Source organism: Neofelis nebulosa, chromosome 13 (assembly GCF_028018385.1).
Source record: "Neofelis nebulosa isolate mNeoNeb1 chromosome 13, mNeoNeb1.pri, whole genome shotgun sequence".
In the NCBI taxonomy this organism is placed as follows: Eukaryota; Metazoa; Chordata; class Mammalia; order Carnivora; family Felidae; genus Neofelis; species Neofelis nebulosa.
The window spans coordinates 13,391,783-13,408,450 of record NC_080794.1 but is presented as its reverse complement, the minus strand read 5'-3'; the positions used below and the strand labels follow the sequence as shown (position 1 = coordinate 13,408,450).

At 47.9% G+C, this 16,668-nt stretch overlaps 1 protein-coding gene and 1 long non-coding RNA gene across 2 annotated transcripts in view; one reads left to right on the top strand and one right to left on the bottom strand.

Moving 5' to 3' along the window:
* The window catches only part of PRKG1 (protein kinase cGMP-dependent 1), a 1,269,228-nt gene extending 1,265,907 nt beyond the window's left edge, over positions 1 to 3,321 (bottom strand). The window contains exon 1 of the mRNA XM_058698343.1: positions 2,927 to 3,321. Coding sequence (XP_058554326.1) covers positions 2,927 to 3,192 — 266 coding nt within the window. The 5' untranslated portion in view covers positions 3,193 to 3,321. The remainder of the gene's footprint in view (positions 1 to 2,926) is intronic.
* Positions 3,322 to 3,611: 290 nt separating this feature from the next.
* On the top strand, positions 3,612 to 13,558 carry LOC131493695 (uncharacterized). Its single transcript, XR_009252801.1, has 3 exons — positions 3,612 to 3,820; positions 9,045 to 9,306; positions 11,667 to 13,558. It is a non-coding gene; the product is annotated as an uncharacterized LOC131493695 (long non-coding RNA).
* The last annotated feature ends 3,110 nt before the right edge of the window (positions 13,559 to 16,668 follow it).

Here is a 16,668-nt window from a genome sequence, read left to right as displayed (position 1 = left end):
AATACATGTTCTTTCTTGTGCATCTAAACGCTGTGTGTCTTAGTAAAGTTTGAAATGAACTCCTGAATAGTTATCCCGCAAATCCAGCAGCAACTGCAAAGGAACACCAGCCTTACAATAAAGCAGTCTCTGAGCCCGGGTATGCGGTCAGGATACTGCCACTTTCAACACGGGCTATGTAAGGTGACGGAATATCGAGCCCCCCAATCTGAGTATCTGATAAGCAGGAAATACACTTTAAAAAATTTTTATTTTAGAGAGAGAGAGAGAGAGAGAGAGTGGGACAGAGGGAGGGGAAGACAGACAGAGAGAGAGAGAGAATCCCAAGCAGGCTCCACACTCAGCACAGAGCCCCCACGTGGGGCTGGATCCCACGACCCTGGGGTCACCACCTGAGCTGAAACCAAGAGTCAGAGGCTCAACCACCAGAGCCACTCAGGTGCCCCATAATGGACTTTATTTCCAAAGCGTCTTGTCTGCTGTTACATGTTGTATCAGACAACTCCTTTTTCAATCATTCTCCTTCTTGAACCAAATTAAGGTGCCTCACCAACAATGAAGTTGTGATTGTCTCTTTCAGGGCTAGGGGTGGTACCTGATTCCCATGGCTACCGTCCCAGTAGAATGTACCTGACCAAATCCTTTCAACTCTAGTGAGCCGGCTTGCTGAAAATACACCCCAGGCTCCCCCTTGGAAAGTATAAAAAACCCAAGTGCTCAGTGGGAAAAAGTTCACCCTGGATCCCAGCGAAAAGCAGAGAGGAAGTTGCAGAGCATTCCAGCTCCTTGGTGTAGATACAAACATGCCCTGACCTCTCCTGAGCAGGCTCCCCTCCCCGCACAGGCCGGAGGCTCCTACCCCTAACACCAAGGCGGGGAGGGGGGTGGGGGGGGTGCCTAGGAAAGATCAGCCATTTCCTCCCAGCGCACACAAAACGTCCTCTCGCTGCTGGAGAGATTTCATCCTGGAGGATAAAAGCGCCTCTGAGAGCCAGCCCCCGAGTGAGGGAGGACTCTGGGTGGGGAGAGTCTCCGCGGGGCCCCTGTGCTGCGAAGGGGCGCTGGTTACCCAGGAGGGGCGCAGCCCAGAGCGGGGATCTGAAATGCCAAAAATGCGCCAAAAAATGCGATAAAGCCCCGGCCGGCCCGTCGGCCCCGGGAGGCGAGCAGCTGCCGGGTGACCGCTGACGAAGTGGCTCCTCAAGGAGGTGGGCAGATTGATTCCAGCTGCTGAGCGAGGGGCAGGGCAGCGGCCGCGGAATGCGCAGCCCGGCCGCGCCGCCGGAGCGTCAGCCCGGGGCAGCCGCCTCCCCACCGAGGGCAAGGCCAGAGAGGAGGGCCTTGTTTGGGTCTCGGCCTGGCCGAGGGAAGAATGCCACCGTTCCATCGGGCGGGGACGTTCAGGGCAGGCTGGGCCAAACGGTGCCATGTGGACGGTGTCACTTTGTGAGCGGAGTGTCCCTTGGGACGCTGAAAGCGGTCCCCCTAGACGTCGGTTCGGAACGGGCCCAAACCCCCAAGGCGAATCCTCTCCGCCCGGCTCCTGTGTTTCTCCCCTGCCCCCTCCCAGCGCCTGGCCCTCTTCTAACAGCTCCTCGACCCTGCCCAGCCAACTGTGCTCCCCTCCCCCACCGCACAGGCACGCTCATCAATGCACCGGAGAGGGAGACAAAGGAGGGGTGCAGTGGCGGGGGAGGGGGGCCCAGAGAGCCAGGATGGAGACCGGACAAGAGAAAGTGCTCTTTACAAGTGCTGGCCTCCACCTCAGAGAGCGAGGGGGGAGGGACGACTTGAGGGGTCCCCTGGGAGCCCCAAACTCAGACACCGAGTGATCTAAGAGGAGGGAAGAGGGGGGCGGGCATGAAGGCACGCCTAATGGAATATTCAATATCCTGCGAAGTGCACTTTGGGCCGCGCACTTCCAGAGACTAAAAGCCAGTAATGGGCCCTGGAGTGTGCACTTCCTGCCCTAATGTCCACGGGCGCTCTAATGCTGGAGCTAATCGATCAGCCCCTCCGCTGCAGGCGGCGGGGAGTGCACAAGCTTCCTACTTGCGGCCAAAGTCGCCCGGCCTCCTCCGCGCGCTAGCCCCGAGCCGCACACAACTCGCAACCGGCAGGATCCGGCTCTTCAAGTGTCCGGAGAGGAAGGGAAGGAGCCAGGAGGCGCCCGGAGAGACGGCTCCCCTCCCGCCTCACCCCCACTTGAAGGCGCAAACGTTCCCAAGGAAGGCAACAGGCAGGCAGCGTGGTTCGCCCTGGGACGGGGCTGGCCCGCAGCCCCAAACCCGCCTCAGGTGCAAGGTCACCGAGGCGCCTGCAAGCCCGGGGCGCGCGGACGTCCACAAAGTGGGGTTTCCTCGCAGTTTGGCGCCGACATCACAGATGCCTGGAGAGTGACCCTGTGCATAAACCTCCCCCCCCCACCCGTCCCCACCCGGGAGGCCGGATCCCGGCAGCGGAGACGCGCCCCGGTCCCGCCTCCCCACGCCCCTGCACCGGCCCCGCGGGGCCCCGGCGCGGGGCACATTCAGTCGCTGCACCGCACCCGACCCCGGCCTGCCGCCCCTCCCCGGGACGCCGGCGCTCCCCGCTCCTCCCCCCACCCCCCACCCCGAGCACGCCCTGCGGCCCGGGACTGGGGTCGCCTCGGGGAGCCCCAGCGACCCCGGGACGCGCGGGGCTCCGTCCCCGCAGCCGGGCGCGGCCCGACTCCGCGGCTCGAGCAAACTTTCCGCGCTGCCCCCGCCCCCACGCGGCCGGGGCGCGTCTCCCCGCGGAGCCCGGCCCGGCACGTGACGGCCAGGCACAAAAATAAACGCGGCCGGGGCCCGGGGGCCGCGGGGACACCCCACTCCGCGCGCGCGCGCGCGCCCCCCGCCCGAGCGGGCCTGCCTCCGGCCCGCAGCGCCCGGCCGGCGCCTACCTCTCGGACTTGGTGAACTTGCGGAACGCCTGCCGCAGGTCGTGGAAGGAGCGGTAGGTCTGCGGCTCGGCCGAGATGCCCTGCGCCCGGGTGGTGCGCGGCCCGATGTGCGGCGAGGGCGCGGGCAGCACCGACTGGCACTTGTGCAGCTTCCGCCTCAGCTCCTGGATCTCCTCCTCCTTCTCCGACAGCCGCTTCTCCAGCTCCCTGATGCGCTCCTCCTTGAGCATGAGGATCTGGGCGAAGTCCTCCTGCAGCTCGCTCATCTTCCCGCCGAGCCCCTCCGCCCAAGTTTGCGCGGGCCGGTGCGGCGGGCGGGCGGGTGCGGGGAGCGAGCGCGGCGGGCGCGGACCCCGGAGCCGGGCGGGCTGCGAGCCCCTAGCGCCGAGCGGCCGGGGAGCGAGCGCCCAGGGCAGGGACGGGACGTCTGAGCGCGGAGCGGAGGCGAGGCCGAGCGCTAATCCCCAGGCTCTCGGGGGAATAGGTGATTATCTTTCATTGAGAAACCAATTAGAGCTGCCCGGCCTCCCCCGGGACCCCCGCCCCCGGGCGCTCCGTGAGAACCCCGCGCGCGCCGCCCGCCGAGAGCCGGGTGGACCAGACAGCCGGCCGTCACCCCATCGCCCAGCGAGCGCTCCCACACGCTATATGGTACCAAAGGGAAGGGGCGGGGTGGGGGGAGCTCGATGCCACTCGGTCCTCGAAATAGCAACAATCACCATGTGATCTGGCAGATGACGCAGCGCTTGTAACCGGAGCCTAAAGACTTTGTGGGGTGTGTGTGTGTGTGTGCGAGAGGGTGAGAGGGTTCATGAACACCGCGCCGCCTTCACCCGGCAGCCGCATTAATTCACCTTGCTTTTCACCGTCCGCTTCTCTTCTGCTCTGGATCAGGTAGGGGGGCGGGGGAGGGGGAAGGGGTGCGGGCGCGCGTGTTTCTCTTACTGGGAAGCCCTGGGGCTTTGACCCCCCACTACTAATGGCAAGGCGTTCGCAGTTCCAACTTTTTTTCAGCCGAAAATTGTGCTGGAAATCGTCAGCTGTTGGAAGGCAAGTTGAATGAATATGCACGAAGTAATGAGCCAAACGCTTGGCGGGATGAGGGGCAGGCCCTTCTACTGTGCACTTCTCGGAGCCTGGATTTTATTTCACGCGCTGCAATTAAAATGTGTACATCCAGCATCCGAATGGAATCGCAGCATCGTCTTCCGTGGCTGTGAAGTGGCATCCGCCCCTGCCGCAGGGCTGGCACGCGGGACCAGGGCCGGGTTGAGGGAAATTGAAACCGAAATTGCATCTGGAACCTGTATTTCTCCCTCACCTGCGTTTCCATCCCCTCACCTTAAGCTAAAGGGATTCTTCTTCCTGTTTGAGCCTGAGTATCTGCTAATGCCTAAAATTTCTTTTTATTATGTATGTGTGTGTCCCAGAGAGCATTTTTCATAACGTAAATCACTGTTTAAGGGTTTATCTGCCACGGTGGGAGGAGTGGATCAGGTAATGATCAACAGATTAGTAAATGTGTTTTTAAAGAAAAAAAAAATAGACGCAGACCAAGATACCAGAGGACTCTGCAATCTCAGCTTAAGAAAGAAAGATCAGTGTATAATCAGTGGCTACTTATTAAAAACGAAAATCTTTCTACCTTGTCTGAAACTCCTAAGTCATACACTTTGGTTTGTAAACAAATCCTGAAATATATTTTATTCTAGGGATTTACTATTGACTGTTAGTTTTGCTCATCTGATTATTTTAAATCAAACACCTTTCAAACCACAGCTGAATTCTTAATCACACCAGATGCCAATCTGCTTCTCATCTTTGAGAAGGAGTTCTAAGTCCTGTTGGTGTCGTCGCTTCTATCTATGACCAACTTAAACTTCCCGATTCCTTTTAGGAACACTCACAAGTGATATTTTAAAAATAACACATTAGTAAACTTTATCACATTCAAAACTGCAGCAGAGGCTCAACCTTATGAAACAGATACAGTTTTAAAATGATTCCTGGACAGGTTTTTTCAAGTTTTACATGATCTTTTGTACATTTTTTAACATTATTATTTATTTTTGAGAGACAGAGTGCCAGCGGGGGAGGGGCAGAGAGAAAGGGAGACACAGAATCTAAAGCAGGCTCCAGGGCCCGAGCTGTCAGCGTAGAGCCTGATGCGGGGCTGGAACCCACGGACCGCGACACCATGACCTGAGCCGAGGTCGGACGCTTGACCGACTGAGCCACCCAGGTGCCCCTCAACTTTTATATTATCTTAAATGCAGATATTCAAATGTTTCTCCTGCTTATTTAAAAAAAAAAAAAGCATGGGGTGCCTGGGTGGCTCAGTCGGTTAAACGTCCGACTTCGGCTCAGGTCACGATCTCGCAGTCCGTGGGTTCGAGCCCCGCAGCGGGCTCTGTCCTGACAGCTCAGGGCCTGGAGCCTGCTTCAGATTCTGTGTCTCCCTCTCTCTCTGATCCTCCCCCGTTCATGCGCTGTCTCTCTCTGTCTCAAAAATAAAATAAAAACGTTAAAAAAATTTTTTTAAAAAGCAATATTTAGACCAAGATTGAACATACACACAGACACACTCCTCAAAACCCTAAATTCATCCCTAAGTTCCAAAATTAATCTTATTTTTTAATACATCAGTTTTAACTTAAGCAATGTTAACATTAAATCTTGTCCATTGGCTTAATAAATATTTAATTTAGAGCACAAAGAATACTTGAGAAAAGATAGCCTGGCAGGAGAGTAAACCCTGAATTATGAAAAAAAAAAAAAATCATAGCATTTCATAGCTGAAAACAATTAACCCATCTAACCCAATCACGTAACATTCTAAGAGAAAAAAAAAAAATAGATGCCTAAAGGTAAGGTCCAAGGTCACGACCTAAGTTAATAAGTTTGGATCCGAGATTCTCAATGCCCACACAGAGTGCTTTCCCTAACAGGCTGCTCCTAGCTCGACACCAGAAAAATCTAGAAATTCTATGATTCGGACAACGTGGCGTTCAAAGACGTGGCTTTACCCTGTGTCATTTGCTTTTGACTCTGTAGCAGTAAGTTTCAACTATCAAAGCAAAAGTATTAATGAATCTTAGTTTTATTTTGTTCCGTTTCCTGTTTTTCTTAAAGGAGAAGGTCGCCATCTAGTGCCCTTAGAGAAATTTGCTAAATAAAAATCAACCACAGCGAAGTGAGGTTATGTCCTTAAATACCCGTAGAGAGTTCTTATGTTCCTTACTTGAGAGAAAGAAAGAAAATACGCTGAATTTTGTATCAGAGTAAAAACATTTTTAAGAATTAAAATTTTAAGAATTTTAAGAATTAAAAATGTACATGGGGCGCCTGGGTGGCTCAGCCACTTGAGTGTCTGACTTTGGCTCAGGTCATGATCTCATGGTTCGTGGGTTGGAGCCCTGCGTTGGGCTCTGTGCTGACAGCTCAGAGCCTGGAACCTGCTTCAGATTCTCTCTCTCTCTCTGCCCCTTCCCCACTAACGCTCTGTCTCTCTCTGTCTCAAAAATTAACATTAAAACAATTTTAAAACTAAAAAAGAATTAAACATTTACAATCTTTTGGCCACTGAATAATGATTTACATATTATGCAGCTTTTTCAATGCCCTTCATGCAACCGATTTTAAGGCTCATAATGACTATAAGGTGGGCACTAGTATTCATTCCCATTTTGTGGATGGAGAAACTGATGCTCAGCCAGATTAGGTAATATAAGCATGGTCACAACGTCCAGATTTGACGTAGCCTGTCTTAATCCCTGAGTGGGATAAACCCCAACCTGAAATGTTTTAAAATGTCCACTTCTCTATGAGCCCAGAGACAAGCAAAACAAAAGTTCTTTGATAATGGGAACACACTAAATTTAAAACCCATTATGAACCCGGATAGATCTCTAAGGCACTGGCTTCTCAGCGATCTATTAACCACAACTGTTTTCCCTGAGATACTTGGGGATCTACTCTCCAGTTCATACACAAGTTCAAAACAATGTGTTTAAAATATACGTACTTTCAAAATGTTATGGGGGTGTGTTGCCCCTCTACCCCCTAGCAACAAGGAACATCTTGCAAAGAACTAGAAGCCTTATAGATAGCTCATGGGACATTCCTGTCCTTTGCTCCAGGTCGACGTCCGAGGAAGCAATGGGAGTCGATAAAAATTTTGTAAAAACTAAAAGTCAGTCTGCTTTTTATCGTCACTGTATGCCACAAGCTGTCCAGAATGTCAGGGGTAAAATACTCCCCTCCCCAAAATATTTCATTGCTCTAACTTCAAGCAGTTGCTGCGTTCACTGCTGAGCAGATGAACCGCTCCCAGAGCCACACCCCTGCAACAACACTGAGCTTTAGTGCAGATTATTAGGGTCCGAGGATCTAGAGCAAAGAGAACAGGCACGTGCAGATGGTGGGAGTGAGGTCTCCTGAATGGCAGCAGGAGAAAGGTTGGGGAAAATGAAAACAGGGCCAGAGGTCCCAGCCTCTGGAATGGTTGGCATGGGTAGGGTGGGGGTGGGGACTGAATTCCAACACCTTATATCCAAACACTCCTCTTGGTTACAAAACGACAGTAGTTGAAGAAAACTGCTTACAATGCATTTCCCATCCAGGGATGCAATTAGCGAATGGAGCCTAAAGATGTGTATTTATGTCTCAACTCTTATCACTTCCCAAGCTGTGTGCTCTTGGGCAAGTCCCGAAACCTCATGGGGATGTGCTTCACCCATTTGCACAATGGTAGCACCTTTCTACCTTCGAGGATTCTGTAGAATTCTGCCTTCCCGGTGACTCACATTTTGAAATTATCAGTCCGTTCTTACAAACGACATGCATCCATCAACTTCAGCAGAGTTTAAAATTTTTGACAAGAAAGAGTTAAAGTAGAGTCTAGATGGTCCTTTAAAGATTACAGTGTGCTTTGTGATTAACAGAAGCTTGGAGCATTTTCTGTTAATCCTAAATCATACTAGACGTGGCTTCGACGTTAGTGCCTAAACCACGTACTGGTGACCACGAGTGTGGTCACACTTTAGGCAACATAAAGGCGTGAAGTCCTGAAACACCTCCACATTTGCATCGACCATATAGAATGGAAAAACGGCAAATGAAACGCTGCCTCAGTTAAACCTCAAAATTAGCTTCCGTTTATGGTATCTACTTAATACAATATGTTTGCCCTCCAGGAAAAAACACATAAATGCTTTTGACCACGTGGTCCTGTGGCTATACATGGAGCTCTTTCTCATGTTGCATACAACGGGGAGACCATGGCCATTGGGGATATTTCTGTGATATCTCGTCTACAAGGTTTGAAAAACATAACTTTTCCTAGCAATTCTGAAAAATAAAACTAAGAGATGATGCTACTTAAGTATTGCAGAAGTCAAATTCTGAGATATATTCAGAACCTTGAAATACAGAATATTACTCCTGGAATATGGACATAGGGAAGGCTATGGGACTTCAGGCAGATAATTATATCTCCCTGAGCCTCAGTTTTCCAACTATGTATGGATATTAAGGTCTCTTGCACCTGGACTTATAAGACTCGAAGCCAGATGAAAGCCAGATGCTTATCACTTAAATATGACCCTATATAAATAAGTAGAAATGAAAGGGTAATGCTCCCCCCCACCCCCACCTGGATTCTTGAAAGGGAAGTCCCCCAGCAGGGGGCAGAGCAGACAGGTTCCATAATGGTGGTGTGGTGGTCATCCTGCGTCAGTTGATTTTAAGATAAGATCATCTGGTGATGTTAAGATAAAATCAATCAGGTGAGCCTTTAAAAGGGATTGGGCTGCTCCCGGAGACAGGGTTTCCAAGCCTGAGAAGGTTTTGATGCAAGAGGGAGTCTGCATTGCTGCCTTTGAAGACAGAAGGACCATCGGTGGCGGGGGCGGGGGGCGCCTGGGTGGCTCAGTCGGTTAGGCATCTGACTCCAGTTCAGGTCGTGATCTCACGGTTCATGGTTCAAGCCCCATGTCATGCTCTCTGCTGTCAGCTCAGAGCCTGGATCCTGCTTCGGATTCTGGGTCTCCCTCTCTCTCTGCCCCTCCCCCACTCACGCTCTGTCTCTCAAAAATAAATAATATTTTTTTTTAAAAAGGACTATAAGGAAGGCAGGTGGAAATCTAGGTGCTGAGAGTGAGCGTGACCACGGACACACAACCAGCAAGGAAATGGGGACCTCAGTCTTACCGTGGCAGAAAACAGTCCTATCCCAGCCATGACAGCTTGGAAGATGACCCTGAGGCCCAGAGGAGAGTGTAGGCTAGTTGGCATGTTGGCCTCAGCCTTAGGAGACCTTGAGCAGGGAATCCAGCCAAGCCGCGCCCAGACTTCTCACCTCCAGAACAGTAAGATAAGAGGTGAGTGTTGCTTTAAGTCTCTGAGATTGTGGTGCTTCCTGAGACAAGATAAAACTAATGAGTTCGGCTCTCATTAAAAACATCCACTAAAAAGGCCAGAAATACTTTACCACTCTCAAAAGCCTGACTTTACAAGAGTCATTTTTAGTGAAACCGCTTTAGTACATTTCAGATAGATACTCAGGGACAGAGAAAGTTGTTGGAACTTATAAACCGCGTGAAACACACGGATGACAGTGTGAATAGCGTTGTGAGTAGGACAGACTCTGAGCCTTAGCTGTCTCCTCTGTGAAACGCTAATAACTATGTCATAGTATTTTGTGTTCTTGACCATTTGTTTTGGCTCTGGGAATACATTTAAATAAGAGAGACAGAGAATCCCAAGCAACCTCTGCACTGTCTGCAAGGAGCCCGATTTGGGGCTCGAACTCGCTACACCGTGAGATCATGACCTGAGCCGAAACCAGGAGTCAGACACTTAACCGACGGAGGCACCCAGGGGCCCCTACTTCAAGCATTTTTTAAATAAAGTGTTCTGAAAGTCAGAAAATAGATATACACGATATAGAATTCAGAAAACACAAAAGGATGTTGGGGTGCCCCAGCCACCCTGACCCCCTGTAGGGTGACACCCATTCGTGATTGCCATTCTCTCGTGTATGCCTCACTATTGTATTCTCATGTAAGTAAGCATAGCTATACATAAATACCTATTTTTACACACATTTGACACAGAAGTTTTAATATCTGCTCTGTATGTTAGCTTATTGCCTAGCTTAGTGCTATAATTTCCCGGCTTTGAGAACACTAGGAGACATTGTCCCGTTGTGTGACAAAATCCTGGGTGACAGGAGTTCCTCCAGTAACTTCAGGGAGTGTGCCCTGCCTTCGTGCAGACATTATTTATACTTCTTCTTAACCTTAAAGATATTGGGCATCTTTATTAAATATTCTTAGTGAAAACTTCACAATGGTCTGATGCTTTCAGAGAACAAGGCAGGCATTCTTACCTACATACAGCTTTAAAGGATGTGATAACATTAGCATCTGCTCTTTGTTGATGGAGACACACATCTGGGCTCATCCCAGGTTGTTTTGAATTAATGATCCTCATGTACAAAAAAGCTAAGAAGCCATCACTAGGGATAAGGAGCACTGTATTTTGACAGCCTCTGAGCCTTTATAAATAACACATTTTGTGTGTTTTTTGTTTTTTGGTTTTTGGGTTTTTTTTTTGGTCTCCAATCAAAACTGCATAGTTAGCTGAAGAGAATTCATTTACTAGTTCTGGTCCCATGAGGACACATTTATTTGGAAATTATTTTCTCAACCTATGTGGTCATTTATTATAAAAATATGATTTGTTTTTATACCTGGGGGGGGAAATAGTTGCATGGAACCTACTGTATTCCGGGACATATTCAAACTCTCATATTTACAGCTGACACTCCCCAGGGCCGTGTTCATTAGATCTTCCCCATCCGTGCTGCAGAGGGCTCCAATTTTGAAGGCCTAGCGAAAGCGGGAGAGTGCAAGAAACAGCTCAAAAGTCTCCCAGATTAATCTGAAGCAATGGCTTTAGTTACAACGAAACAACTTTGCATTGAAAGATGCTTTGGCTGAGCAGATGTCTGCCCCTCCCCGCAGGGTGGCTTTTCAGCACCCATCGTCCGCAGGGAGCGGAGAGGTGGCAGGAAGACAGAGGATATTGAACTAAGAAGACACGATACCCACAGCCCTTCATTCAAGACTTCATCCGCTAAAGGGAGATCACTTTACAGAGTGCAGGCGGGCAGACATTACTCAGACTGTGGCTAAAATCATCAGCAAGAAACCCTGCCAGGAATGCCTCAGTGTAACATGAGGTGGTGCTGGAGTGTGTGTGCATGTGTGTGTGTGTGTGTGTGTGTATTTCAGTCACGGCCCTTTTCTTCTAAATCATCTTCTCTAGCTGGAGTGGGTCAGTAAACGCAAGCTCTTCCTTAAAAACTGCCTCCACTCAGGACATTTGGATAGTTCCACGTTAAGAGCAGGCATGGAGTGATTTTAAGAACAGACGGGAAATGCCACAAGTTGTTGGGGATCAGCCTCCAGTGTGTTGTCATCAATCAGGAGTGTCCACTCCCTCTCCTCCGCAGCCAAACCGATTTACCTTTGGCACAAATGTCAAGTTAGCATTCTAGGAAAGGCACGGGAGAAAGGCCATTGACGTCAGGAATCATTTTATTAAGAGACGAACCATGACTCCTGCATTGTTCCTTTGAAAGGGAAACAAAGGAACCAAAAAAGCAATGCCTGCATTTACCTGAACGGATGTACTTGGCTTCATTCAACAAGTATTTTTGCTCACTTTTCTGCAGGTCCCAGGCATGCCGCTGGACGACTGGGGACACACAGAGACAAGTAGGACACGGTGTCCACCCTCCAGAAACGGACGAGCGTGTGGGAGCAGCCGAGGGATGGACACACATACGTAAATGACTATCGCAAAGCTGTAGTGAAAAATGAGGTTATCCCGGTGCAAAGGAAGGGGCGGGGGAAACACTGGATGCTGAGTGTGTGTGAATGTGAGTGTGAGAGAGAGACAGAGACGTAGTGCCCACCGGAGAGCAAGAACCACCACATCACCGATTGATACGTGCCCACTTTGTTGAAACCGAAGGAGTAACTTGGTAAACAAATGAACGAGGTAGTTGAATTTCCGGTGTGGGAGACAGAAGGCCACACGCTTACCGGAAAGTCTACGTGGAGAGACGAGGGCCATGTGGAGGCCCCTCCAAGGACTGTGAATTTTATCCTAGGAGGCACTGAGGATTTAATAAAATGCCATAACCAGGGAAATTGTACGGTAAGTGACATATGGAAAGTTCCAAAGTGATATTTGAAAACAACCAACTACATCTGTAGCACCCATAAAGTGATAGAATAGTGTCCCCGTGGGATTTTATGTTCGTTCAATTCTGCAAAGACTGATTTTTCCTTGTGAGTGTGCAAATCCATTCACCAGGAAAATTGGGTTAAGATCATCAGATTACAGAAATACCATTCCCGGACAGAGCGACCCTTGTGGTTCTGAACACGTGTGTTTGTTTAACAGCTCACACCATACATTCAAGCTATCGTTCTATTTGTGGGAGAACTGAGTCCATTCATCTTTCAGAAAAATTAAATCATGTTCCCAATAAAGACAAAATTAATAAGCTAATATACAGGGTAGTAGGAAATGCTTATTAGCTTATAGCATGCGAGAAGGCATTTTTCAGTTGCTACTACTCAGGGGGCTGTGTGTGTAGGAAAGTAGGAAAAAGTGGGGGGGGATCAGCATGAGCAAGGAGAAAACATGTTATCGACGCGTCATCTTTAACAGTAAAAATTGATGATGCTATACTCAGAAAATGAAGAGTAGTGTGTTTGGGGCGCCTGGGCGGCTCGGTGCATTGAGTGTCCTACTTTGGCTCAGGTTATGATCTCATAGTTCCTGGGTTCGAGCCCCACGTCAGGCTCTTGGCTGTCAACACAGAGCCTACTTTGGATCCTGTCTCCCTCTCTCTTTCTGCCCCTCCCCCATTTGTGCACGTGTGTGTGTGTGTGTGTGTGTGCGCTCTCTCTCTCAAAAATAAAAAAAAGAGTAGTGTGATTAATCAAAATTCCCTGAATACTATGCTATATCTCGCCAGATAGACTTATCTGTACATTCAATGCAATTCCAACAATTTTCAGGGTAAAAGTTGATGAGTTGATCTTAAAATTCATATGAAACAAATATTTCAAGATTTAAAATGACCAAAACACAACAAAAACTATGGTCCTGGACTGTCAACCCTCAAGTGTACTGTAAGGCTATAATAATTAAACCAATGTGATCATTTCCTTTTTAAAAATGGGCCAAGGAAAACACACAGTTTAGAAGCCAATCCTCATCTATGTGGAAATGTAATTTATTATAAAAGTAGCATTTCAAATTATTGGAAAACTAATGTTCACAAATCAGAAGAAAATTTATGTAATACAGATTTTAAATATATTGTATATGTTTATTCAGATATAACATATGTATATGATGTTTTTCCCACTTTTCAGTATGCTGAAATATACATAACATAAAGTTTACTGTGTAACCATTTCTCAATGTATAGCTTGGTGACATTAAGTCCACTCACGTTGTTGTGCGAAAATCCCACCATCCCTCTCTACTACTTTTCCATAACTGAAACTCTGTCCCCATTATACAGTAGCTGACTTCTCCCCTCCCCCAGCCTCCTTTCTGTATGTATGCCTTTGACTTCTCTGGGTACGTCGTTTAAGAGCAATTCTACAGTATTTGTCCTGTGACTGGCTTATTTCACTTTGCGTAGTGTCCTCAAGCTTCCATGCCGTAGCATGTATCACAACTTTCTTCCTTAAGGCTGAATCATATTCCATTGTGTGTATATAATCACATTTTGTTTATGCATGCATCTGTTGATGGATACTCAGGTGGCTTCTCTCTTTTGGCTATTGTAAGACCACTGTGCTTATTGGTGCACAAATAGGTATTTGAGTCTCTGCTTTCAATTCTTTGGGGCACAGAACCAGCAGGGAACTTGCTGGGTGATATAGTCATCCTCTGTTTCATCACAGAGAATGTTTTGTAAACATATAAAACAGAGCTGGGATCCATTATATGCAAGGACTCCCTAAAGGTCAATAGAAATACCAAAATTCCAACACAAAATGACAAAAACATTCATCTTTGCTAATAAAATTCACTTTTGCCTATCAAATTGGCAAAACTTAAGAGATTGGTAATACTCCTTCATGTCAATGTTGTCCTAAGTGGGCTCTCCTAAATACAAGTAGGTGCGTAAGTTGTTCATCTTTTGTAGCGAGCAATTTAATGGTAGCCACCAAAATCGTAAGAATACATTTGCTTTTACTCAGCAGTCCTACCTGTAAAAATTAAGCTTATAACATGATTCATGTTTATATACAAAGATTGCTGGTGGGAGGAACGGGTAGTGAGAAGAGCGCCTGGGTGGCTCAGTCAGTTGAGCATCCGACTCTTGCTTTCGGCTCAGGTCATAATCTTGAGGTTCGTGGGTTCCAGCCCCGAGTCTCACAGTGCAGAGCCTGCTTGGGATTCTCTCTGTCCCTCTCTCTCTGCCCCTCCCACACTCATGCTCACTCTTTCTCTGTCTCAAAGTAAATAAACTTAAAACAAAAATTAACATTTTTTATTTTTGCTGTTTGTGAAAGAGAAAAAATGTAACCTAAAGAATTAAGTAATTGGTGATACAGTCACATTATGAAATGCTACGTAGCTATCAAGAAAGAAAGAAGCAGATCCGTAGGAAGAGCTCCAAAATGTGGTAGAAGTGAAAAAAAAAGAAAACAAGCAAAAAATGTGATTTCATTTATGTGACCATTTTAATGTTATGTTAAAACACATGCATATGTATTCTTTTAATGTTTGTTTATTTTTGAGAGAGAGAGAGAGAGAGAGAGAGAGAGAGAATGAGCGCATGAGCAGGGGAGGGGCAGAGATGGAGACACAGAATCAGAAGCAGGCTCTAGGCTCTGAGCTGTCAGCACAGAGCCCGATACAGGGCTCAACCTGAGACATGCTCCTGAGGGCACGAACGAGGAGACCATGACCTGAGAGGAATGTTCAACGGACTGAGCCACCCAGGCCCCCTTAGATCAGTTGTTACCAGTTGTTACCTTGGGGGAGGGGGGAGGGGGACCACGGGACCACGGGAGGGAGGAGGGAAGGAGAACTGTCGTGTTTTACCAGGTATACGTTGTTGGAACTCTTTAGGATGAGAGTGTGCCCATGTGTGCGGTGCATTCACAAGGTGATTAAGGACTGCTCAAATTGTACCTTCTGATGAATAGGGACAAGTACACGCACCCATAAAACAGTCGCCTCAATTAAGGTAACAGATCATAGCTAATCTTTCCAAATTATGGCACTTCCATTTTGAAATATGCAAATATGAAGAAAATGACCGAGCCTGACTGATAGACACTATCCAGAAAGGGCTGGAAAGCCCTCCTTCCCTTGGGCTTCCCCTTGCCTCAGACTACTCACCCACGGCATGAGCAGGAATGAGCAGGCAACCCTGTCACTGATGCAACCATCCATCCTAAGATATGCCCTTCAGTCTTTAGCTTCAGAGCTGCGGGTCTGCACTATCTCCCTGGGCTTCTTGTGTAAGGCTGCCCTCGAGAGGATAAAATAAATGGATGGGAAGCATAGTATCTTACAGTGTAATGGATTTCAGAAATAACCTAATTTAATCCCCTGCATGGCACGCGCACACACACGCGCCCCTTCTAAAATATCCCCGAGAGACAGCCATCTACACCAATGGCTATATATGCACATAAATTGTTAAAGACATTAGAACGAGTGCAACACACATATTCCATAAATCAGCCCTTTATCAACATCAGCACCACTGACATTTGGGGCTAGGTAATTCTTTGCTGCGGGGACTGCCCTGTGCTTTGTAGGATGGTTTGCGACATCTCCAGCCTCTACGCGCTAGATGCCAGTAGCACCCCTCACCCCGGCTTGTAACAACCAAAAATGCCTCCAGATCTGACAGTGGCACCAGCCGCAATCCACTGTATAAGTGGCTGCTAAAGTTAATCATCAAAGTGAATTCTCGCGTGAAACATTTCAAAGCTTTATCCATGTTTTTTATGTTAATCTGCATCCAATTTCAGTAAGCCCATGGCGAGAGTAGACCAGTAGTTCGTGTCATATTGCCACACTAATTTAAGGGGCTTCATCGTGAAACAGAGTTAGGTATAAAACCCAAAGAAGGTATAAAACCCCGAAAGAAGAAGCCAGCGCAATGCTCCTTCCCTTCTCTGCACTCTTGTCTCACAGAGTCTTCAGGAACTCAACTGGAGACCACCAGTCCTCATACCGGGCCTTATTCTTTCTTTGATGTCCAGTGAATTCTAAGAGAGCAGAGAAACCACAGAATTAATGAGTCATCTGCACTGCGCTTAAATCTAAAAGTTATCATTCAATGACTGGACGGGACAGTTAATATTTTCTCAGACACCATTCAGGAAAAGAGAGAAGAATGTTATCAAGTGAGACATAAACCTGCTTCTCATTTCCTTGAGCTGTCTTTTTGAAGATTCTTTTTTTTTCCACAGGATTTCCAGTACTATTCTTTTCTCATCGTGTGATATGTGTGAGTGACATGGAGGTGATATACATTCAATACGTAGAACTTAACCTTCCTCCCTCAGATGAAGCCTTTTACTCTAAATCAAAACAAATGATAAATGACATACACAGAGATTGGGTAGAGACACCTTTTTGTCATCAGTGAAGAGATACGAGGTGCAGGCTATCCAATA